This window comes from Aspergillus multicolor, assembly GCF_047715735.1.
Source record: "Aspergillus multicolor strain CBS 133.54 unplaced genomic scaffold BDW74scaffold_11, whole genome shotgun sequence".
Taxonomy (NCBI): Eukaryota; Fungi; Ascomycota; class Eurotiomycetes; order Eurotiales; family Aspergillaceae; genus Aspergillus; species Aspergillus multicolor.
In genome coordinates, this window is record NW_027395962.1 from 292,830 (window position 1) to 314,627 (window position 21,798).

The 21,798-nt window shown below is 51.9% G+C and overlaps 9 protein-coding genes across 9 annotated transcripts; 4 read left to right on the top strand and 5 right to left on the bottom strand.

The window, feature by feature from the left end:
- Positions 1-22: 22 nt before the first annotated feature.
- BDW74DRAFT_184992 (SDR family NAD(P)-dependent oxidoreductase) lies at positions 23-1,107 on the bottom strand (the record flags this gene model as incomplete). The annotated part of the gene is made up of 5 exons (XM_073730935.1): positions 23-212; positions 314-366; positions 417-439; positions 496-969; positions 1,039-1,107. Coding segments are annotated over 5 exons (809 nt in total), but the record flags the coding sequence as incomplete, so codon positions are not given.
- Positions 1,108-1,796: 689 nt separating this feature from the next.
- Positions 1,797-2,852, top strand: BDW74DRAFT_177803 (ankyrin repeat protein; the record flags this gene model as incomplete). The annotated part of the gene is made up of 1 exon (XM_073728990.1): positions 1,797-2,852. One exon carries the CDS (start codon positions 1,797-1,799, stop codon positions 2,850-2,852), a length of 1,056 nt encoding a protein of 351 aa, XP_073584160.1.
- A 318-nt stretch (positions 2,853-3,170) lies between these two features.
- Positions 3,171-5,300, bottom strand: BDW74DRAFT_184997 (uncharacterized protein; the record flags this gene model as incomplete). Its single annotated transcript, XM_073730936.1, has 3 exons — positions 4,096-5,300; positions 3,793-4,048; positions 3,171-3,741 (listed from the first exon to the last, which is right to left on the bottom strand). Exons 1-3 carry the CDS (start codon positions 4,922-4,924, stop codon positions 3,171-3,173), a joined length of 1,656 nt encoding a protein of 551 aa, XP_073584161.1. The 5' UTR covers positions 4,925-5,300.
- Positions 5,301-6,185: 885 nt separating this feature from the next.
- Positions 6,186-7,006, bottom strand: BDW74DRAFT_177805 (uncharacterized protein; the record flags this gene model as incomplete). The annotated part of the gene is made up of 4 exons (XM_073728991.1): positions 6,186-6,302; positions 6,386-6,580; positions 6,638-6,803; positions 6,870-7,006. The coding sequence occupies 4 exons, from the start codon at positions 7,004-7,006 to the stop codon at positions 6,186-6,188; spliced, it is 615 nt and encodes a 204-aa protein (XP_073584162.1).
- Positions 7,007-8,472: 1,466 nt separating this feature from the next.
- On the top strand, positions 8,473-10,038 carry BDW74DRAFT_184999 (uncharacterized protein; the record flags this gene model as incomplete). The annotated part of the gene is made up of 4 exons (XM_073730937.1): positions 8,473-8,498; positions 8,687-9,238; positions 9,304-9,866; positions 9,914-10,038. 4 exons carry the CDS (start codon positions 8,473-8,475, stop codon positions 9,949-9,951), a joined length of 1,179 nt encoding a protein of 392 aa, XP_073584163.1. The 3' UTR covers positions 9,952-10,038.
- Positions 10,039-10,482: 444 nt separating this feature from the next.
- On the bottom strand, positions 10,483-12,279 carry BDW74DRAFT_185001 (arylsulfotransferase family protein; the record flags this gene model as incomplete). Its single annotated transcript, XM_073730939.1, has 3 exons — positions 10,483-11,802; positions 11,853-12,171; positions 12,254-12,279. 3 exons carry the CDS (start codon positions 12,277-12,279, stop codon positions 10,483-10,485), a joined length of 1,665 nt encoding a protein of 554 aa, XP_073584164.1.
- A 1,968-nt stretch (positions 12,280-14,247) lies between these two features.
- BDW74DRAFT_177808 (Zn(II)2Cys6 transcription factor) lies at positions 14,248-16,518 on the top strand (the record flags this gene model as incomplete). The annotated part of the gene is made up of 6 exons (XM_073728992.1): positions 14,248-14,288; positions 14,341-14,666; positions 14,719-14,795; positions 14,842-15,435; positions 15,485-15,492; positions 15,690-16,518. 6 exons carry the CDS (start codon positions 14,248-14,250, stop codon positions 16,516-16,518), a joined length of 1,875 nt encoding a protein of 624 aa, XP_073584165.1.
- A 56-nt stretch (positions 16,519-16,574) lies between these two features.
- BDW74DRAFT_177809 (uncharacterized protein) lies at positions 16,575-18,580 on the bottom strand (the record flags this gene model as incomplete). Its single annotated transcript, XM_073728993.1, has 6 exons — positions 16,575-16,739; positions 16,789-17,067; positions 17,132-17,950; positions 18,012-18,150; positions 18,219-18,258; positions 18,331-18,580. 6 exons carry the CDS (start codon positions 18,578-18,580, stop codon positions 16,575-16,577), a joined length of 1,692 nt encoding a protein of 563 aa, XP_073584166.1.
- Positions 18,581-18,899: 319 nt separating this feature from the next.
- Positions 18,900-21,767, top strand: BDW74DRAFT_185003 (uncharacterized protein; the record flags this gene model as incomplete). Its single annotated transcript, XM_073730940.1, has 7 exons — positions 18,900-19,544; positions 19,603-19,731; positions 19,789-19,792; positions 20,128-20,407; positions 20,463-20,752; positions 20,827-21,421; positions 21,508-21,767. Exons 1-7 carry the CDS (start codon positions 18,943-18,945, stop codon positions 21,765-21,767), a joined length of 2,160 nt encoding a protein of 719 aa, XP_073584167.1. The 5' UTR covers positions 18,900-18,942.
- Positions 21,768-21,798: the final 31 nt, after the last annotated feature.

Consider the following 21,798-nt stretch of genomic DNA (forward strand, 5'->3'; position numbering starts at 1 on the left):
TTAGCCTCCAAAACACACCTCTCTACGCCGTGGTTCCACCATCAACAACAAGAACACCAGCACACATATAACTTCCCATGCTTGACGTCAAGAACAGCACGGCGTTAGCGATCTCGTCGGGCGTGGCGGGTCGCTTGAGCGCCGTGCTCTCGATCTCGGGAGAGAGCACACCTTCTTCGAGGGTGGCATGAGTGAGAGGTGTATCAACGAACCTTTGAACTGGGTTTAGTATAATATCGTCCCTCCCATATAGCAGAAGTAAATGTCGTGGTGCAAGCGTGAATCATATGCTTCGTAGAAAGGACGGACTCACCCGGGGCAGATGGCATTGATCCGGATGCCATCCTTAGCGTACGCTTTGGCGTCCTATCCTAACCTTAAAGCCTGCTACAACGTTGAGACAAAGGGGAGCGTACAAATTTCGTCAGACCAACAACAGCTAAGAGAGTGAAGTCAGCTCGCAGGGCACACCATGAGTAGAGTATAGAAACAAACCATGCTTCGCAGCCGTATAAGCCGCAATCCCCATCCTTCCATCCGGCGCCGCAACACCATAAATGCTGGAAATATTCACAATGATCCCACGTCCCCGATACCCAGGCAGCAACTCCTGCCCAAGCATTTGACGCACAACCCACTTATCGCAGAGCATAACGCCCGTCTGGTTGATATCGATGACCTTCTGCCAATCCGTTAGGTTGAGTTCATGGGTCGGAGAAAAGACGCCGCCGATGCCGGCGCCGTGGATCGAGATGTCGATGCGGCCGAACTCCTTTGCTGCGGAGTTTACGGCCGCCGCGATCTCGTCTTCCTTTGTTACGTCTACGACGTAGATTGCGACTCTGACGTTTGGGTATTGCGCCAAGAGCTCGGAGCGTGTTGTTTCTAGGGAGGTTGGGCTGATGTCTGCGAGGGCGAGGGCTGAGATGCCGTTTTGGGCGTAGGTGGTCGCGATGGATTTGCCGATTCCTGGAGTGGTTAGTGGCTGTGGTATAGGATATTGAGGTCTTGAGGAGGACAGCGGTGGGGAGTGGGTACCGGAGGCGCCGCCGGTGATGAAAGCGGTGCCGGTGACTTGGCAAGGGGGATTAGCTGTGTTGGACATTGTGAAGTCGGATACGATGAGATGATTAAAAGGTTTAAGATGGAGAGAAAGGGAGCGGAGGGGAGGAGAGCAGGAAGGAAGAAGGGACAATGTGGGGTTGACGAACGGTGGGGCGAGCACAGACAGTCGGTGTGTCCAATGCAGCAGACTCGCTTTCAGTCGACGACAGATGCCGTTGCAGGAATGCCTCGAACGCTTTGTGAAACAGTACGCTGGGGCAAACAACGGACAGTATCAAAATGCATTATCATCTCAACAGAGAGTTGTGTCGACAGGTTTGATACCTCAAAAGCGTTCTCTATGCTATTATCAAACGCACAGCATCGAAGACTCAAACTGCACCTAAACTTAGACACTGATCGAGTATATAAAGTCCAGGTGACAGACAAGATGGCATTCGACAAGAAGAAACACGGTATTGGAATTGACCAAGTAATTAAACAACCATGGCAGCAGCCGTGCCTCCAGCTGGGCTCCCAACCAACATAGCAAACGAAAACAACTATTCAATGTGATAGACTGGATGAAAGCAAATCCGTTGCTTGCTCCATTGGCCTTTCGATGGCACAACCAGCCCGGACGACTTTGGCACCAGCAACAGAACTTCACGGACGTGGTCGACCTGGGGGAGTGGCATACCGGGAGATGGGATGAGGTCAAAGACCCAGGGGATTCACCCTTGCAACCAACCATGACGGATGCTGAAAGAAACAAGAACACGTCCGGTTTGAATTGGCCTATCGACGAGCTGATCCACTCAGACAGTGTGCAGACTCTGCGGGAGCTCCACCGGGCCGGATGCTGGGACCCCTTAGGATACAATGTAGATGGGCAAAGTTATCTGGCCTTCACGGCGGAGTACGGAGCCTGGGATGTCTTTGATTATATCGCTCTCGAGGCCGTAGCCGCGGGGGATGTCTTTTTCGCCACGTCTTTCACGACGATCGAGGATATCTGGGGAGAGGAACCTACTACCACCAACTCCGGACTGCTCATTGACCATTCGAGGTATCACTATTTCTTATGGCTCTGGCGAAAGATGCAAAATGTCAACGCACGCTGGTCGCTCACCCACGACCAGCGGAGCTATCTCGCCGAACGTTTAAACTGGGACGACGCAAATATGCTACTCGTAGGCGGCTGCGACCTGGCCACCATAAACCTCGGACTTACATCCGGGTCCGCGTGGCACGTCGCCGCATACCAGAATGGAAAGATCGACTTCCTGGATTTTATGCACCAGCAAGACCCAACAAATATTAACTCCCGCGCCGGCAGCGATTATACGCCGCTGTGGAAGGCCTTTGAGCGCCATAGCCTGTGGCACTTCAAGCGACTTATGGAACTTGGTGCTGACCCGGGCGAAATCCCCATGCTCGCTCTCCAGTACTTTCCACACCACAAGCACAACGAGTATTTCTTGGCGATGCTTTCGTATATCAGAATTCCCGGTTCGCCCCCTAACGCCCCGGCTCCAGATCCAGATGGGACCCTGCTCCATATGGTCGTATTGGGTTTAGATTGGGTGATCAAAGACCTGAACAGCAACCATTGGGTACTGACACCTAGGCAGAAACAAACTCAGCGCACGAAGCACATGAACAACGCCAAGCGGCTGATTCAATTGATTAGAGAAGGAAATGCGAATGGGCCCGGGCCTGATTTGTCAACCACAGACCGGCATGGGAAGACTGCGCTCCAGCTTGCGCAGGAACTAGGGTTTAGGGCGCTGTATAATTATTTGTGATCAGAGTTTAGGCATCGTTTGTCCTTGTTTGTCTTAGAAACAATACATTGTTAGTGTTTTGCTGCAGTTAGATATCAAATTGAACCTTCGTACCTATGCGTGTTTACTGTATTCACCGTCTCAAGTAACGGGCCTGAATGGTGATGGGACTATTGCTCTGAGCGACCGGCCTGTCATATGCTGCGAAACGAGGTACTCGGACAACAGCGACTATCTTCGCACGCTTGAGTTCAGTAAGATCGGACAGGACCGCTGGAATGATACCTCAGCTTGCAGCAACTTGATAACATTTATCCTTGGAAATTGTTAGAAAGCAACCTAGACAGCCGATGAGTGGGTTTGGGTCTTTTCCCCGACTATACCAGCCGGACAGTTGCCCTCATTACATGACTGGTTGCCTGGCGACTGACGGCGTTGATTTGACGCGTCCTCCTTGTCGGGGTCTCTCGGGCGCTCCAGGCCACGGTCGCGAATGAAAACGCATAGCAAAAAGCAAGCCCCTATCAAGGGAACCTGTAGGATGAAGACCGCCCGAGATGCAGCTGCATATGCATCGATAATAGCATTCCATTCTGCATCAGAGATGTTGTTCCGGGATGGAAGCGAGTACGTTGAATGCGCAAGGTTCTTGTATCCTGCGGGAAGGTTCGATCGAAGAACTGCCTGTAAAAGTGCAGCGGAAACAGCAAGACCGCATGCGCCGCCGAGGCAACGAAAAAAGTTCCGATCGGATATCACAACCGCGCGTTGGGATTTGGTACAGTGGGCCTGGCATGCTATCATTGTGGGCTGGAAAGTACTTCCAATTCCAATCCCCGCTATCCCAACAGTCACGGCGATAACAGCTGGGCTGGTGGTTCTGTCGAATCTGATCATGAGGCCGGCACCACTAGTGGCCTTAGCTGAAGATTCAGTTAGAAGACAATGGTGCCAGACTTACAGTGTCCATAGGCCAAATCCGAGCCAAATCAGTTCACCATAGCGCTTGCGACGCGATATGTACTGGCCGCTGGTGATGGACGTGAGCGAATGACACACCATCATGGGACAGGTCAAACCCGCAGAGACGATTGGACTCCATCCACGAGCATTCTGATAATACAGAGGCAGGTAATAAAGATACGCCTGGTAGACGGCACCAAGAAGAAAAGTCTGGAGGAACAAAGCGCAAATGACTTTGTTCTTGAAGAGTACGACTGGTAATAGTCAGCTCGGCCATGGACAAAATTGAAAGGATTCCTACCTGGAAGCATTGGAAGAGAAGCTACCTTCCACTCAACCAGGAAGAAAGCGATGAGCGAGCAGCCTCCGATGACAAGCATGCTTATCACCATCGCAGAGTCCCACTCGAAATAAGACCCTCCGCCCGATATGGGAATAAGGATAAGTATAACAGCAATGGATGATGTGAGAATCCCAAGAAAGTCAATGCGCTTCACACTATTAACAAAGCTGTCTTTCTTGTGGCTGTTAGGTATCAGAAAGTAGCCAACCACAGCGGATACGGCGGCCAATGGAGCAATCAGCCAGAAGAAACCCCTCCAAGTTGATCTCATGATGAAGGCCGCACCAACAAACGGTCCGATAATATTTCCCAGCCCCATAGCTGCGCCAAGAATGCCTTGGTATTTTCCTCGTTGTTGTAGTGTCACGATATCGGAGACGATGATCATGGTCAAAGACGTGACACCACCGCCAGCCACTCCAGCCAGTCCACGGAAGACGTAGAACATTTCAGGGTTCACAGAGACGCCGCAGAGAATATCAGATATACAGAGTAGTATTAGTGCGGACAGATATATTACCTTGCGTCCAAAGATGTCCGAAAGGCGGCCGTACAGCACCGTGAACATGGTGTTGGCGATCAGGGACGAAGTTCCAGCCCAAGATATGGTATTCCGGGCATTGAGATCCTCCGCGATGGTGGGAAGGGTTACGCTGATGCCATTCTGATCCACGAAGGTGATAAGTAATGAGATCGCTAGGCCCGTGAAAACCACAAAGAGCTGTCCGCGAGGCAGGATATTGGTTTGGTCATGAAGAGCTCTCTCGGCCGCTCGCTGCCGCTCCATAATTCGTGTAGCAGCGGTTTGCTCGGTATTCCGTCGGCAACATCGAAGAGTGTCCGGCAAGAGAATAGCTCTTATCTATAGAGGTGATTGGCGCGAGAGCAGCGGTCTCGCAGCTTGGTTGGCAAGCTGGATGGGGCGATGGTAGAGCAGCAAGCCGATCCGGATGATTGCTGAATGGCAATGAAGGATTCGAATCGGCGGCATCGGAGGGACAAGCGGCTGTATATCTGCGTGTGGAAATATTCTTAGCCTGTGACGTTGTCCCCACCAGTCCGGGGTTTGGGGATGATGCTGGAACGGCTCCGATTTCCAGCCTCCCTGAGAGTTGCCGATCGGCCATGATGAATTGTTGCAGGAGTGTTTATCTTCCGGCTTCGGTGTTATATCAAGGTTATTGGGTCAGGGTCCATTCGGCTGTGGTGCTAATGATTGATCGTTGGAGATGGGTTGTTGAAGGAAGGATCAGAGATTCAGAATCGGAGAAGAACCGATGGGTCGGCAGCTAGCCGCTGTGGGACAAGGCACCAAGGCACCAAGGCATCAAGAAATCTCAAGTAACTTTCACTGACCGAAGCCTTGGGCTCGACCATATGCGTAAATATATTGTCTGACCGAAAGCCCCACGAGGCTCCTGGATCGATACAATGTATAAATAGACTTGAATAAGATTTATTGAATTTTTTGCTTTGTGGTCCATGACGGATAGGACAGTCTGCTACACACAAAAGCTGTGTGTTGTTGACCTGAAATTCAAGGATGGCAGCTAGCAGACGCTGGAGGATGGAGTATTGTTCTCTCTAGTTACATGCTCGTCGAGCTTCGACCGGTTGATTGAGTTGAACGCGAATAAGACGTTGCAAACAAGATGCGTAGAGACGCTGGGCTCGCTGCAGTTTGGTTCTACGCAGGAAGCTGCAACCGGTCAAACCCTAGCCAGTTAGTTCCTTCACCGAGAGGGAAGCTATCCTGCCTAACTAGTACTTAGGCTAGAGTCTAAAGCCTGTTTTTTCGCCACTCAGACCTGAAAATATAAGGGGACAATCTCATTTCATTAGCTTTTGTTCGAAGTTACCTGAAGACTCAATAGAACGAAAGACGTAGCAAGACCCTGTCTAGACCCAACTCCGTCATAGTAGTGCTGCTAACTATTGTTAAGATGTGCCCAACATTTCCTGTTCGCGCGCTATCCGAAGAAGAGCCGACCGCGCAGTTACCGAAATGTCGCCGATGGCAGAGGCGGCAATAAGGGGAGCAGCGCCCTCTATGCCTTCGGCCGTCGCAAGCCCGGTTCCGACAAGGCTGCCAGGTTCGGTTTCGGTTCTTGCGCTTTCGTATCCTTGATCGTCGCGATGGTGGAGACTCGCCGGGCTGCATGGTACTATGGCCGTCACTCTCAGATAAAGTCTAGTGCAGCCATCAGCACGTCACTGCATTGCACAGTTTGAAGCACGATGTACTTACTCTTGCATCCGCTGCAGCTCGGGCGTAGTCAGGAGCGCTGGAAAGGGGATCTGCTTTAGCTCGGGCGTGGTCGAGAGCGCTGGGAAGGGGATTATAGGCTGTCTCAGGTGTAGTGTTGTAACGTAGAGTGAAGACCATTTGCAGCAGACCCTCAATGACGTGGTCGAGAACCTCAGCCGACGAGTGATAGTCATCCTGGTAGGTATGTTAGCGTTCCGATTGTCTCATCCAGATGGACTTCACTTCACATACCGTCGGCATCAATGCGGTAGCGGAAGGTTGTGATCCATCGTCTCTGTCTTCCGACTTACGGATTGAAGGCAATGGAAGACGGCCTGTTCCTGCGGAGGGTGGTGATCCATCTCTGTCTTTCGACTTGGGGATTGAAGGGGACGGGACATGGTCTGTTTCTCTGGTCCTGTAAACAAACAAAGTCAGCATCGAGAATTTGCGTTCCGTCACACAGTTGAATCGGGGTACTTACATCGTGGCAAGCAGATGAGAGCTAAGGACCGATATGACAGTAAACGAAGATCGGTGATTGGATGGAGTAAAACCGTAAAGGAATGTTGCTATATCGATAAGATCCGATGAATGGTGGCTGGTATCACTGAGTAACATTGCAAGAGGTTGATGCGGGAAGAGAGATGCGAAGAAAGAAAACTTCTCGGCGGGGGATGCCTTGTACTTATGGTCTGGGACTCAGTGGGCATAATCAGGAAGGTGCGCTTTTCTTTTTGCTACTTTCAGGTAGGAACCCCTCAACGTCGTTAATAGCTAACCTGACCATTCCTAGTTGTTCTAGTTATTCGGTCGTCCATACCAGGGCTGGAAAAAGTATGCGACTTATTGGACTACTGGCGTTGCCTAATCAATCCGTCAATCAACACTAAGCCTGTACAATGGTGGTATGTCCATTACCGGTTCCTGTAGGACGGAGTGGTGTATCATGTAGACGGTGGAAAGGAGACGAGCTCAGTGGAGGGTTGGGAGTTAGCTCTAGAGCCTTTAAATTGGCCCAAGTGGATAGAGGAAAGACGGATGTGGTTGGGAGGGCGAGGTCTAGTCAGGATGTTGTCAGCGGCTCTATGATAAAAACTCACAACTTTGCGATATAACTCTTCAATTCCGAGACTAAAAAAGGATCATATTGTGCGATTTGATAGGTAAGTCAGTGGCAGATGTTTAGAATAAGGGAATACATACTTTCTTACCTGTTATCACCGTCAAGACAGACAAGTCGCACAGCGAAGTGCCAAAAGGCAGCCCCAACGGCTCTGTGTTAGAGAACGAACTCCATAAGGACTTGGGAACTTTGTCACCGCCACCAGTCCGACGGAACTAGGAAGGGTGCGTATCAGGATGCCATTGGATAATTCCAAGGGCTCGGTATAATTTTTTACGACTACAGATCACACAACAGGCGTTGAGGCCCGAAGGGTCTAGTAGTGGGCTCGCCGTTAAGTCAAACTAATAGCTCTGTAGCTTCTATACGCTCGCTAGAAGTGTGGCGAGGGTGAGACCCGCGTACCGTTTCCAGCTACAGCACTTGAGTGCCGAAGGCTGGTAGGGGGTGCCGCAAACTCCATGCCATTTACATTCCATGGAGGTGCGATCTTTGCTACGACTATTCTGTGCCAAAGAAAGAGATAGTGGTCTTGTCGTTTCAATTAGCTACTTACCAAAGCTAAGGCTGACAGGTAACCTGAAACCGTTTGCACAACGGCGATTCGTCCGAGGGCTGGTAACAGGCGTTAACCCCTTAGAGGTTGGTCGATGGATTGCTCCAAAGTAGGGTTAACTTGGGATGGACCTGCCTATTGTTGGATATGCATAGCAGCCGTGCTTAAGGCTGCTAAGTTAGTAGGGGGTATTCACCGTTCGCCTATATGAAGTTCGTTATCCAATACATTGCCAAAGGGGTTGCCGGTTGTCGCTTGGGGTATTGTCGAGGTAGAGAGGACAGAGTTAGGGGGAAGAGGAAAAAGCTTGAGAAAAGATTGTTGTTGCCTGGGTGCTTAGTGATTAAGATTTTTCTAGAAATCCCTGGTTATGATTTTAAAAGGTTCTTCCAGGTTGTTCTCTAGATGGTGTTTATTCCGGGCCAGTGTACGTCAGATAGCACGTGACTAGTTAATGCCGCATATTCCAGGCAGCAACGAGAGATAGCGCTCGGTTATCCGCGGCTTTCCCCGCATCCCTTCCTGTCTGGGGAAACAAAAGGGACCTGGCTGATGTCGACACCTTCTTCTTCATCTACCTCGTCTCTGTACAATCAATCAACATGGCATCCATCGCAAGGCCTCGCCGCCTTATCGGCCTACCCGGTCGTCACCGTCACTACTCAACGACCCCAACCCCATCAACCCGGCTGAACCTCCCAATAGCCTACAAATCCACGCCGCTGCTCCACCACACCGCATCCTCCCTCATGAGCCTGAACACCCTGAACCTCCCCCCCTCCAGCACCTCAAAATCTATGAACCTCTACACAGCAATCAACTCCGCCCTGCGCACCGCACTATCAAAGTCCAACAAAGTGATGCTGTTCGGCGAAGACGTCGCCTTCGGCGGCGTGTTCCGGTGCTCGATGGATCTGCAGACGGAATTTGGCTCGGAGAGGGTCTTCAACACGCCGCTGACGGAACAAGGGATAATTGGATTTGCGATTGGAGTCGCGGCCGAAGGGATGAAGCCTGTTGCCGAGATCCAGTTTGCGGATTATGTCTTCCCCGCATTTGATCAGATTGTTAATGAGGCGGCGAAGTTTCGGTACCGGGAGGGTGCGACGGGCGGGAGTGCGGGTGGGTTGGTGATCAGGATGCCGTGTGGTGCTGTAGGACATGGAGCACTGTGAGTTTATTGGGTTGACGGAGGATATGACGGAGAGGCTGATTGTGATTGATTGCTTTTGTCAGGTACCACTCGCAGTCGCCCGAGGCGCTTTTCGCGCATATTCCTGGTCTTCAGGTCGTCATGCCTCGCTCACCCTCGCAAGCGAAAGGCTTGTTGCTTTCGGCTATATTTGAAAGCAGGAACCCGGTTGTGTTTATGGAACCAAAGGTGCTTTACCGGGCGGCGGTGGAACACGTCCCGAGCGAATACTATACGATTCCTTTGAACAAAGCCGAAGTTGTCAAGCCCGGCAACGATATCACCATTATCTCGTATGGGCAGCCGTTGTATCTTTGCTCGGCAGCAATTGCGGCTGCAGAAAAGAATCTAGGTGCTAGCGTGGAGCTGATTGACTTGCGGACCATATACCCTTGGGACCGACAGACGGTGCTGGACAGCGTCAAGAAGACGGGGAGGGCTATTGTTGTGCATGAAAGCATGGCAAATTTTGGAGTCGGTGCTGAAGTTGCTGCTACGATTCAGACTGGTACATTCTTGAGTCTGGAGGCTCCAGTCAAGCGGGTGGCAGGATGGAGTACACATACCGGCTTGACCTACGAGAAGCTAATTCTGCCTGACGTTGCAAGTAAGTATATTCTCTTTATCAGATAGCAGTAGCTAACGTGTGGCTAGGGATATATGATGCTATTAAACAGACGCTTGAATATTGAGGTTTTGATGGTGTGTATAGGTTTGTAGATAGAAGACCTACTTTCGGGCATTACATGGCATGATAATATCTATAGAGCGCAATACATACATATCAAGAGTGACTTTCTTTAATTGGAATATCGCAAGCACCCTGATTAGCAGTGACTCGATTTCAGGAGCTGCGCCCGCCTCGGTGTTAGTGAGGGCCGAATTTCTCCCGGTACAGGTTTGGCACATTGACCATGGTCCGGGAGGACGGAGCGATATCCTCTCAAGGACAAGTAGAGCGTATGCTCGTGCAAAAGCGATCTTGTCAACACCCCTCCGGCCGACGGAAGAATATTGTCTCGATACCATCGCGATTGTGATTGTAAAGTGGTGGCTTGATGTAGAGAAATGCCAGAGATTGTTCACATGGCCTGCTGTTTTGTCGGCATGGATGACCATGGTTGAAGCTGACCTCGTGAGGGTAGGCCGGCCATTTCCCAGCCATATATTGGAAGCGCACCGTAACGTTCGTTTTGTATTGATCGGCTTGGGAAACAAATCTATCAACCCAGGCCTGCCTCGTCACGTTCGCCAACGGGGACGAGCTGGTAGTCGCTCCGTTGGCACAAACCCTGTCCTCGACGAAATGAACCGCGCAGCCGAGATAGTGCGAGAACAACGCCGCAGATACCAGTCATGCCGGCAATTATCACAATCCAAAAATGCACCATTTCATCAGAGCCATCAGCTTGTCGCTGGAGCGGATCGGTCACACCCAAGACATTTCCGGCCACATCTAATGCCGCTAGACGAAATAAGGCGCTGTCGAGCTCAGGGGGCAAAAGAATGTCGGTTTCGAATCCTGTCTTTGCGTGCTCAAGCACTACTACAACGTCTTCCGTGAGATCCGGCTCATCGACTGCTTCGTTCGGACCGAAATTCCACGTCTCAAGTCGCCAGCTTGCGACTTCAGTGGCGCCATTCCAGCTCACGTAGACCGTGTCTCCGACCACAAGAGCATCTGGCTGAGACTGAGGGTTCCCAACCCAGTCCGCTTTGAAAGCTCGATAGGATACCACTCGTCCGAAGTCCCAATATGCGGATGCCCCGAAATGTACGTTACATTGTAGCTGTCCGTCCGCGCTGAACTCGCTGTATGCCGCACTGTGGCCCCAGCCGATGAGGACACGGCCGCTGTCGTCCAGAACCTGCAGATTGCCCTGCGACACCGACTTTGTATGGTATGGGTGATAGAATGCACCAAGCAAGGTAGCCTCCCGCTTGGCAACATCCAGGTAGATAGTCATTCCACGGCTCTGGAAGTCAGGGTCGGAATGCGCATGCGCTGCGTTGTCGAACAAAGTTAGTGTGTTGCTGTCCGCGTGCCAGCGAGCGTCGTGTTGCCAGGAGAAGCTGGTTGCCTGACCGTCGGAGAGATCTTGAAAATCGTTCGCCCGTCCCCCTAGAGTCCATAGTATCTCGCCCGTTTCCTGGGAGATGCAGATGACCGCGTGCAAGTGCCTCGCTGATACGATATAGTTGCCTTCGGTGTCCTTCTCAACGCTGTTGATGTGGAAGAAATCGAAGGCAGAGGCCCGCTCATAGCCCGCTCCCTTAAGTGCGTTATATGTGCTGTTCATGGAGAAATACTCCGACGCCCGCCATTCAAAAATCAAGTCGCCAGTGGAGATGTCGATTTCCTGGAACAGGCAGTCGTACGTCCAGCCGATCTCCGGGCCACCGATTGAAGATAGATCGGCTAGGGTCGGGTCGTAAATCGTTACTAAAGCGGTTTCGTCCGTCGTGATGTGAAATTCGTGCAGGTCGCCGCCATAGTTTCCCACCGGGCTAATCACGTAGCGAGGTGTATATGTTGAATCGAGCTGTCAAGGTCAACCAAAAACTCATCTGCTTGACCTTCACGCAACCTTACCATATACCATGACCCATATCCCCTTCCCTCAACTTGGCTACCCTCCCAGTACGTCAAATAATCCTGGCCGCGGTAACGCTGGACTTTGAAGTCGTGTGTCGTCTCCCAGTTATGTTTCATCCACACTAACTCGCCTTGGAAATCGAGAATCATGGGCCCTTCCTGTGCGACCGAATCGCCGCGCGGCGCGAGGAATGTGTATCGAGAATCGCATCCAGTGCCGTTATCCGACTCGGTGATTTCCACAAGGGGCGACTCATTTTCGAATGTTACATAACTTCTCGACGGCCCGAACCCGTACAGGCCCAGATCATACCAGCTCAAGTCACCGCGGAAGTCGAATCGATAAAGCTGGGGAACCACAAAGAGGTGAAAGAGGTAGAGAAGGCCAACGATTGCACTCGTGCCCGCAATCCATAGAGAACATCTCTGGTCAAGGCAACGGCGCTCAGCACTCCAGGTCGAACGAGACATCGGGCATGGCGTCGGCTTAAACCCCAAAAAGTTTGGGGATGCCCAGCTGTTAAATGGAAGATATCAAGCCAAGGCTCGTGATGCAAGACGCTGACGCATGCCCCTCGGGCCCCATCTGTTCCACGCGAGAGGAGACGTGCCAGGGGCACGACATCCACGCGGCAAACAGGGTTATCTTCTGCCGTTGTGCCTTATTGGCACAATACTGGACTCTTATTCGGCAGCCACAGAGCGTTCTCCAGATTAGCTCCAGGAGGCGGGGCGGATCCCCATAGATCCACTTCCAGCGGCGCAGTCAAAATGAACGCGTATTATTGCCGGGGCCCAACTCGTTGCGCATGCAGCCAGTCGATGTCTTTTGTTAGGGCGGATTCTATAGAATCTCCCTCGAGCATGAGCTGCTTTTAGAGTACTGTAAAGAATGAGTGGTTAGGCAGAGAGTGCAGTCACGATGTCACGGAAATAGATTATGGAGCGGCATCTTGGCCCCCCACCGTGTCAAATAGAAGATTGGATGACAGCGAGTCAGGCGCTCTGATTTGAAAACTCTCCACTTCGTACTCGGAATTAGTTATTCGTACTCGGCAGGGATTATTCAGGAGGTGCTCCGTAGAAGTAGGGTTCAGGCTCCATCTACACCGACATTTGATAGGATTAGTGAGGGATACGCGTACTCGTATCAATAGAGATGGATGTAAAGACGCCATTAAAAAAGAAGATGGCGAACATTTCGCAGTCTCTAGTTCGTCAAGAAACTTGGGAGTGGTACGTACGTATACTACGTCATTTAATTCCGAGCGTACGGCGCGCTATAAGTCGGCCGAGCATGCCGTATCCGGTAGCAGTTTCCGAGAGCATACAAACACCACGGGCTGTACGGAAATCATAGATCGCCATGGTCAAGATAAAGCGGTTGTATAGAAGCTCCTCAAGGGCGCACAACGAAACGAAGTCATCATCGTCTCAAGCTATCCCAGCCGCGGAGCTCATTCTCTTCGAATTCGTCTTGAGTTGATGCCCTCGACAAGCCAATGTTTCGCCAACACTTCAGGTGGCTTATGAATGTCGCAATAGAACAAGTAGGTTGAACTCCCGTTTTGAAGGGCTGACTAGTTCATTCCACTCCAACCATCTTAAAGCAATTTCCGTCCGGAAGGAGATGACCCAGGGATTTCCGCGCTTTCGACACCAACAACACCAGCGATTAACGTGCGTGCTCGGATGGCAACTGCTGAGCGAAGGGTTTCCTAATGGTGCTGGCGGTCCGATAGGCCCTCTTCTGTTGCTGAAACGAAACCGTTAGCTGGGCAGTCATTTAGGAACAGCAGTTGCGGCCATACCTTCCCATCGGCTCTTGATTTCAAGCAGATGACCTGGGCGAAAGTATCCCAGCAAGCTAAACATTAGTAGATGACATCAAGCTCTTCCGCGACCTAAGCGCTTAACTCCAATGGCAGCTCACTTTTCAATGTTGGCTTTGGAAGAATAAATGCAGCATTGTCGAGTTGGGAGTAAACGGGAATCTGCTAAGAGGATCTGCGGTCCGAGAATTCTAGCTCCACTTCCCCATATTAATTATGAACCGTTGTGTATGGGGTAGGTTGAGAAACGGAGGTATTTCAGAGTTGGTCTAAACATGTCTAGTGGTTTGGCTGGTGTCGACGAGGAGAAGCCGGAGGATGAGGTGATGGCATGGCCTTTTTGGGAAAGGGCACTGTCCTCCCACATCTCACCTGCGGACACCTGTGCTTCCATCACAACTCTTGATGATCTAAATTAATATGACATCCTAGAGCCATACAGAACTGGCAAAGGGTGATGATCGGAAGGTGCCAGCATTACCCCAACAACCCCTCACTGATAGCCGATAGCAAAGATAACAAACCCTCGCAAGCTTTCTCTTCTTCCTCTTTGTCAAACCATGGAATCTTACAAGCCTATCCGGAAGCGCGCTCCTATTGCGTATGTCGCATCCAGCTTCAGGTTACCATGTTCATGAACTAACACAAGCCAGCTGCGACACGTGCCGCCGGCAAAAAGAGAAATGCGAGGGCGGAGCTCCCTGCTGGCGATGCCAACGACTGGGAAGACCATGTACTGTCAAGGACCAGATATTGTCGCTATCAAAGCAACCATCGTCCGATGGGTATGACGCTGGAAGGCAATCTACTTCCCGCGTGGAAGGTCTTGAACAGATCGCCCGCCATTTCTTGGGAAACGTGTCACTGGACGAGGAGAATGTCCGCCGCATTGTATCAAGACTTGGGAAGACACCGCTGGGAGAGTCGCAGAACATGGATGAGAGCTTCGATGTGCAGTTTGTGGCTAGTGATACTGCGCGTAAGCTGTCCGGTGCATTGTCACTCCCAGAAGATGATCTGAGATTTGCTAGATTACTCTGGAGAGTTCTCACACTGGAATTTCTCCCAGAAACTCCGACGGAGAATCAGCCGGATTGACAGATTTGGAGTAAATCCTCCCTTCTATCAAGAATCTTGCGGTCTAACCAAGGCAGGTAAAAGAATACTGGCGCCCGACTCAACTGCAATCATCCACGCACCTCGTCTCCGCAACCGTGTCCCACCTGCCACCCCGGTCAATTACCGAGTTCTTGATAGGCATGTTCTTCAAGTATGCGACGCTAAATGTCTTCTACATCGAAGAATCTTGGATCAGGGACCGCGTGGACCGATGCTACAATCCCGCGACGGTGTATACCCTTGCTGATGTTCCCTGGGTGTGCTCTTTATTCGCCGTCCTGGCTATCGGGACGCAAGTAGCACATATGGAGGGGGAACAAACAGAAGCCGAAGGGTCCACTCTATGCTCGGAAGATTCAGTCGGCCTTTCACTATACCATAATGCAAGTCGATTAATACCCGACGTGCTGTTGGTGGCATCGCATGAGAGCGTACAGGCTTTCCTGTTGCTCGCACTATATGCCCTGCCGGTTTCTACTGGCGGTCTTTCATATTCCTACCTTGGGATTGCAGTCAAAATGGCTATCCAAAATGGGATGCACCGGAAATATGCGCGCGAGAGCGATCCCCGTATTATTGAAACCAGAAACCGCATTTTCTGGACGGCTTGCACGATGGATAGGTCCGTAGTACCCAGGGAACAGAGCTTAACATACACTAAGTACTGACATTATCCAGAAGGATAAGTATTCTCCATGGCCGCCCAGCGTCGATCGCAAAGCCTGACATCAGTGCCGATTTACCGACTGACGCTCCATCATTTACCTCACCAAACTACGCCAATATGATGGCGTTAATCAGAGTAAATTCGTGGCTTGGAGAGGTGGCGGAGACACTGTGAGCAAGCAGCACCACGTCGTGAGCTTCGCTAATAGTATTGAAGGACCCTTCTTCGCAACTGCCCGAGAAGATTCGTCTTTGGGTATCTCGATCGGTTGCTCCAACTTCGAAGCGACGTCACTCAGTGGTGGAGTGCGCTCCCTTCCACCGTTGAGTGCAAAGACATGACGCCAGGCGGCCGCCTGTTCAGACAGAATGCTCATCTCAAGCTGGCGTACCTCCTCGTGTTTATCTATATGGGCCGGCCGTTTATGTTTGCTGATGACTGGAAGCTGCCTGCTTCCAGAGACGATGAGACTGAATCGCCCGCCCGCATCAATTGTAATGGTGCGGAAACCGAAAAAGACCCAAAAGCTACCCTGGTCTATGTCTGTGTTGAAAGTGCTCTTGAAACCCTATCGACACTACAAACCATGGCCAAGTATACCGGCCTCTGCCGCGCCTCCTATACAGAGTTTAGCTCCTGTCGGGCTGCACTACTGGTGATACTAGCGGAGCGTCTCAATACCCGTACCCTGAAATACCAAGAGGAGTTGGATCAAGGCATGGTCCTGATACGGCGTATGGTTGGAGGGTGTTCGTCTGAGAGTGAGATTTCCTATTTGCAGAGTTTGGATGCAGCAATTCGGACTTCACTCGACCATGACCTAGTTGCAAAGGATGATCCAAAACGACAGCCGTCTGCCTACTCCCAATTCAAACAATGGACAAATACAATGAAAGCAGATACCGGCGGGGTCACCAATCTAGAGATCTCGTCGTTTAGCCCATTTTCGTTCATGAGCACAGAGTCCCATGAACAAACGAATTCTGGTGGCTCCATCAACGTCATGGATTCCTGGCGCGACAACCTTGGCTTTGGCGCTACTTAGTATTCCTCGAATGAAACTAAGAGTGATTGTTTCATTTCAAGCATGAGCTGCGCTAACTATCCAAAAATCATGTACTGCACCCGCTTAACCCAAGATTTCTTGCCGTTCTTCTCCTTCTCTTCCATAGCCGCTATCTCATCGGCTCTCTCCATCTCATCGAACACGACCGCGGCCGAAAAGTCCATCTCGTTTGGCTTGACAATCTTCGTCTTGAACCACCACTACGTTGCCCTGTTAGTGACTACCTTTGAGCAGTGATGGGAGACTGACCTTATAAACAACATAGTCAAAAAAGAACAGCGGCGCCGCTAGATACGTCGAGAAGAAACTCTTCGCACTCCCCTTCTCGCCGAACGGAAAGCAGGCGAGGTAGAACTCGCATCCGAAAATGAACAGCACAATCAGCAAGCTGAAGTACTGCGCGTAGGGCGTCAACAAGCCCTTGAAGGGGAGATCGGCGAGGTTCTTCCCCTGCGCACGGAGACCGTTCCGGAACCGCAGGTGCGCGATGTAGATGGACGCCCATTGGAACAGAGTCGCGATTGCAACCTGCATTCTCACGTTAGTTGCCGTCCTTCTTTGTGGATAGAGGGAGCGCTAGAAAAGGTCTTACCAAGCTCGAAAACCATCCATAGACTATCACTCCCGTCCCGTCAACATTGAGATAGCACAGTCCGCCTCCAATTGCCAGACTGATTGCAATGGCCACCCAAGGCCGGCCGGCAGCGTCCTTCCGCCCGAACGCACCGTGGATGATCCCCAGATCAGAAAGAGCTGTCAAGCTTCGACTCGCCACATACACACTCGTGATCCCGCAACTAATCACGGACAGGAAAATGAACCCGTTGATCGCATGCGCAAGACCCCACACATCCGCCCGCTTGAGCGCAATAACAAATGGACTCCCCAAAGTCCCAGACCCATTAACAAGGTCAGGGTCATCATACGGTACACACATCCCAACAAGCCAGATATTAACCACGAAAAAAGTGAACATGCGCCAGAAGACAGGACGGACCGTCTTGCGGATCGTAGACCGCGGCGATGCAACCTCGCCCGCGATGACAGCGATATGCTCACCTCCTCCGAACGAGAACGCGGCCTGCACAAAGCTCTTCGCAATCCCCTTGATCCCGTTGTTGAACGCTCCGGGTTTTTTCCAGTAGCTGAAGATAATGGGGCCGTGGGTTGCGGGGATTCCGCCGGATGTCATGATGAATAGGAAGAAGATCATCAGCACCACAGCGGCGCATTTTATGAAACTCATGTAATATTCGATGTACCCGTATATCTTGACGTGAAAGACGTTGGCGAGACCCATGACGACCAGGAAGATTGTGATGTATGCTGCGAGGGGGAGGGCGTTTGTTGAGGGCCAGAACTGCAGGACGGATACGGCGGCGGTGATTTCGGCGGGGATGATCATTACCCACTATACACAAGTCAGTATGGCGGAAGAGGTGAGGAGAGGGGAGAGAAAGAGGGGAACGCACAGCGAACCAAAAGTTGATACCAATTGCGAAACCGAATGCCGGGTCGACGAACTCGGAACATTGTCTGATGAATCCGCCGTGAAGGGGGAGGTAGGTTGTCATCTCGCCGATGGAGCAGTACTGCGCATAGACGATGATTCTGGCTCATGTTAGTGTCTCGCCTAGGCTTCGACCATGGCCAGTCGATAGGGGGAACAGGCAACGTACGCAACAAGGGTATATGTGACAGCGAGACCACCAGGCCCAGCTATGGCATCCGTCAGTATAGCTCATTCCAAGACCATAGACCAGAAAGAAAGGAAGAACGAAGTTGAAATACCATAATGCAGCGCCTGCCCCGTCCCAACCCACAGCCCGGTTCCAATACCGGCACCAAAGGTCATCATCATGACCTTGCGCCGCGTGAGGGAGCGATGATATCCAACATTGTCGGGGTCGATCTGCGTAGACGAGCCATTCTGCTCTGATGAAGAGGTGGCGATGCGCTCGATATCTGCTGCTGCTTCTGCCTTTGGCTCTAGGCTGGTAGCCACCGCTGGCTGTTTGAGGGCTTCGTCAGCTACAGCCATCTTGACCGGAGATGAGGAAAGACCGGAGAATGGCATGATCTGGAAGTGTGCGGGGGAAGGGGCCGTACTCATATTCATGGCCCTGGTATCTCAACTGTAGGGTATGTTATCTCGATTTCTGCTGTTATCATCTTATCACCGCTCTGATCCGCCGGGATGGCAGTTGGAGCGATCTGCAGCCGGCGGGATCGATAAGGGAGGGTCTACTCCAAGTCTAGGAGTACTCCAAGTATACCCCTCATTCATGCCCAGGTGATAAGATCAAGATGGCCAGCACTTTCTCTCTCCTCCTCTCCTTACAAACAACCAAGTCATTTACCACCACCCTACCTCAATCAACCAACCAATCTCCAGCCACAACCATGTCCTCCAAAAACGTCGTCTTCGACGTCGTCGGCACTCTAGTGAGCTACGACCACCTCTTCGCCGCAATCGACACGCAGCTGGGCACCCGGCTCCGCGAGCACAACATCAAGCCCTCCCTGCTCGGCTACACCTGGATCGAAGTCGCCGAGCGCGAATACACGTACCTCAGCATGAGCGGCAAGTACACCGTCTTCGCCGACGTCTTCCGCGCCCTCTTCTACCGCATGCTCTGGATGGCGGGGATACAAGAACCACGGGAGTTCGCGTCCGAGGCAGATCTCAACTACATCATGGCCGAGTATGCCGGGTTGAAGTTGCGGCCTGGCGCCAAGGAGTGCGTGCAGAAGCTCCGCGATGCCGGGTTCAGGGTCTGGTGCTTTACGGCGGGGGATGTGAAGCGTGTCTCTGGGTACTTTGAGAACGAGGGCGTTGCGATGCCGGCGTCGGATTTGATTTCGTGTGATGCAGCTGGGTTGGGCAAGCCGGATCTCGCTGCGTATAAGCCGTTGCTGGAGCAGTTAGTTGCTGAGGAGGGTGGACGCGTGCCGTGGTTTGCGGCCGGGCATATGTGGGATGTTTCGGCTGCTAGGAGGGCTGGGTAGGTCGACTCTTTGTACAAAGGGATGGCACTGAAGATACTGACGTGACTCGAACAGGTTCAAAGGGGCGTACACCTCCATCTGGGAGAAGGAGCCGCTGACGGAGTTGTTTGGGGAGATGGATGTGATTGATGAGACGTTGCCTGGGATGGCGGAGAAGATCATTGCTAGCCAGGCTGCTTCTTAGTTATTGAGTTATATAATCAATGAGAAATGAGCTTTTTGTATACATCTCTGCCCTAGTAGAGTCGAACGTCCTCACAGACCGCCATCCTTGAGTCCACGTCCTTATCGACCAGACCAGCCGATCTACTCCAACTCGATAAACAACCACATCGAACCAGAACGAGTAATCTAGTACACTGATAACTGGACCCTGGCCTTCTCCAACAGATAACGATAAGAATGGTACTGATAGCCTGATAAACATCCCCAAGGTCCCCCTCCACCGGCATCCCGGCGGCTAATCCCCGGCCGGCGATACACATTCAACCGGAGCTCACCCGGTCGGCTTGCACACACCATGACATAAAACTGCCTCCATCTCTTGGCTCCGTGACCCTTTCCAAGATCTGGATAGAGATAAGGAATTCAATTTGCACCATGTCCGGTTTAAATCCCACCTCTCCCTACCCATCGTCGAAACCGACAACGCCCTTCTGGCGCACAACCCCACACGAACTCGATAACCACCGCAGCACCCCGTCTCTCCCGCAACAATGCGACGTCGCAATCATTGGAGCCGGGTACGCGGGCGCCTCGCTTGTACACCATATCCTGCAGTTAACCAGTGACTCAAATCGCCCGAGTATTGTGATTCTAGAGGGACGGGAAGCTTGTTCCGGCGCGACGGGGAGGAATGGTACATCGCCTACACCCCTTCCCACTGTACATATTTCTAACAGGTACTCGTGCAGGCGGCCACCTCAAACCAGACCCCTTCAACCGCATCGCCAGTCTCGCAACGCAATACGGGCTGCCCGCTGCGTCGGAAGTCGCTGAGTTCGAGGCTCGCCAGGTCGATGCAGTTGCGGAGCTTATCAAGAAGGAGAATATCGAATGCGATCTTGTTGTTACGAAGGCCGTTGATGTCATGCTTGATGAGGAGTACGCGGCGAATTTGAAGAGGGGGTATGATCGGCTCGTTGAGGGGGGTGTTGAGGCGACGAGGCAGACGAGGTATTTTGGGCCTGAAGAGGCGGAGACGGTACGTTTTCTTTATCTTCTTGAGCTGGATGGATGGATGTGGTAGGACGAGAAGAAAACTGACAAGCGCTCAAGGTCTCTGGTCTAAAAGGCGCAAAGGCCTGCTTCACATACAAAGCAGGCCATCTGTGGCCGTACAAGCTCATCATGCACCTCCTGCAAAGTGCCGTGGACAAGGGCGTAAACCTGCAGACGCATACGCCCGTCACGTCAATCACATCAGTTCCACCTGCTGAATCAGGACCAGGGACCGGACACACCATCCACACCCCTCGCGGCACGCTCCGTGCCAAAAAGCTCCTCTTCGCAACAAACGGCTACACATCCTCCCTCCTCCCCCAATACAAAAACACAATCGTTCCGGTCAGGGGAACATGCTCCCGGATTGTCGTTCCAAAGTCTTCACCAAGTCCACCACCAAAACTGACAACATCCTACATGATCCGCCACAACGCCGTCAACTACGACTACTTGATCCCGCGCACCGACGGATCCATTGTCGTCGGGGGCGCGCGGCCTGCTTTCATCCATGACCCGAGCAATTGGTATAATGTCACGAATGATAGTGTGGTCCTGGAGTCTGCGAAACGGTATTTTGATGGGTATATGCAGAAGCATTTTGTGGGATGGGAAGATAGTGGCGCGGTGACGGAGAATGTTTGGACGGGGAGTGAGTCTTTCTTGCCCTATCCTATCTTACCTTATCTTACCTTTCCTTGGCTCATTTGCTAATGTTGTATTGTTGTCTCCTTGCAGTAATGGGCTACTCGGTTGATAATCTCCCGCATGTTGGGCGCGTTCCGGGGGAGGAGAATCAGTGGATTCTTGCGGGATTCACGGGGCACGGCATGCCGCAGGTGTTTTTGGCGGCGGAGGGGGTTGCGAGGATGGTTATGCAGGGGTTGGAGTATAAGGAAAGTGGGTTGCCGAGGCTCTTTGAGACGACGCTCGCAAGATTGAAGGGGGTGAAGGAGGATAAGACCGAGAAGAGGGGTGTGCATGTGTCGAAGCTGTGATTGTTGGATAGAGGTACCTAGGGTTGGAATA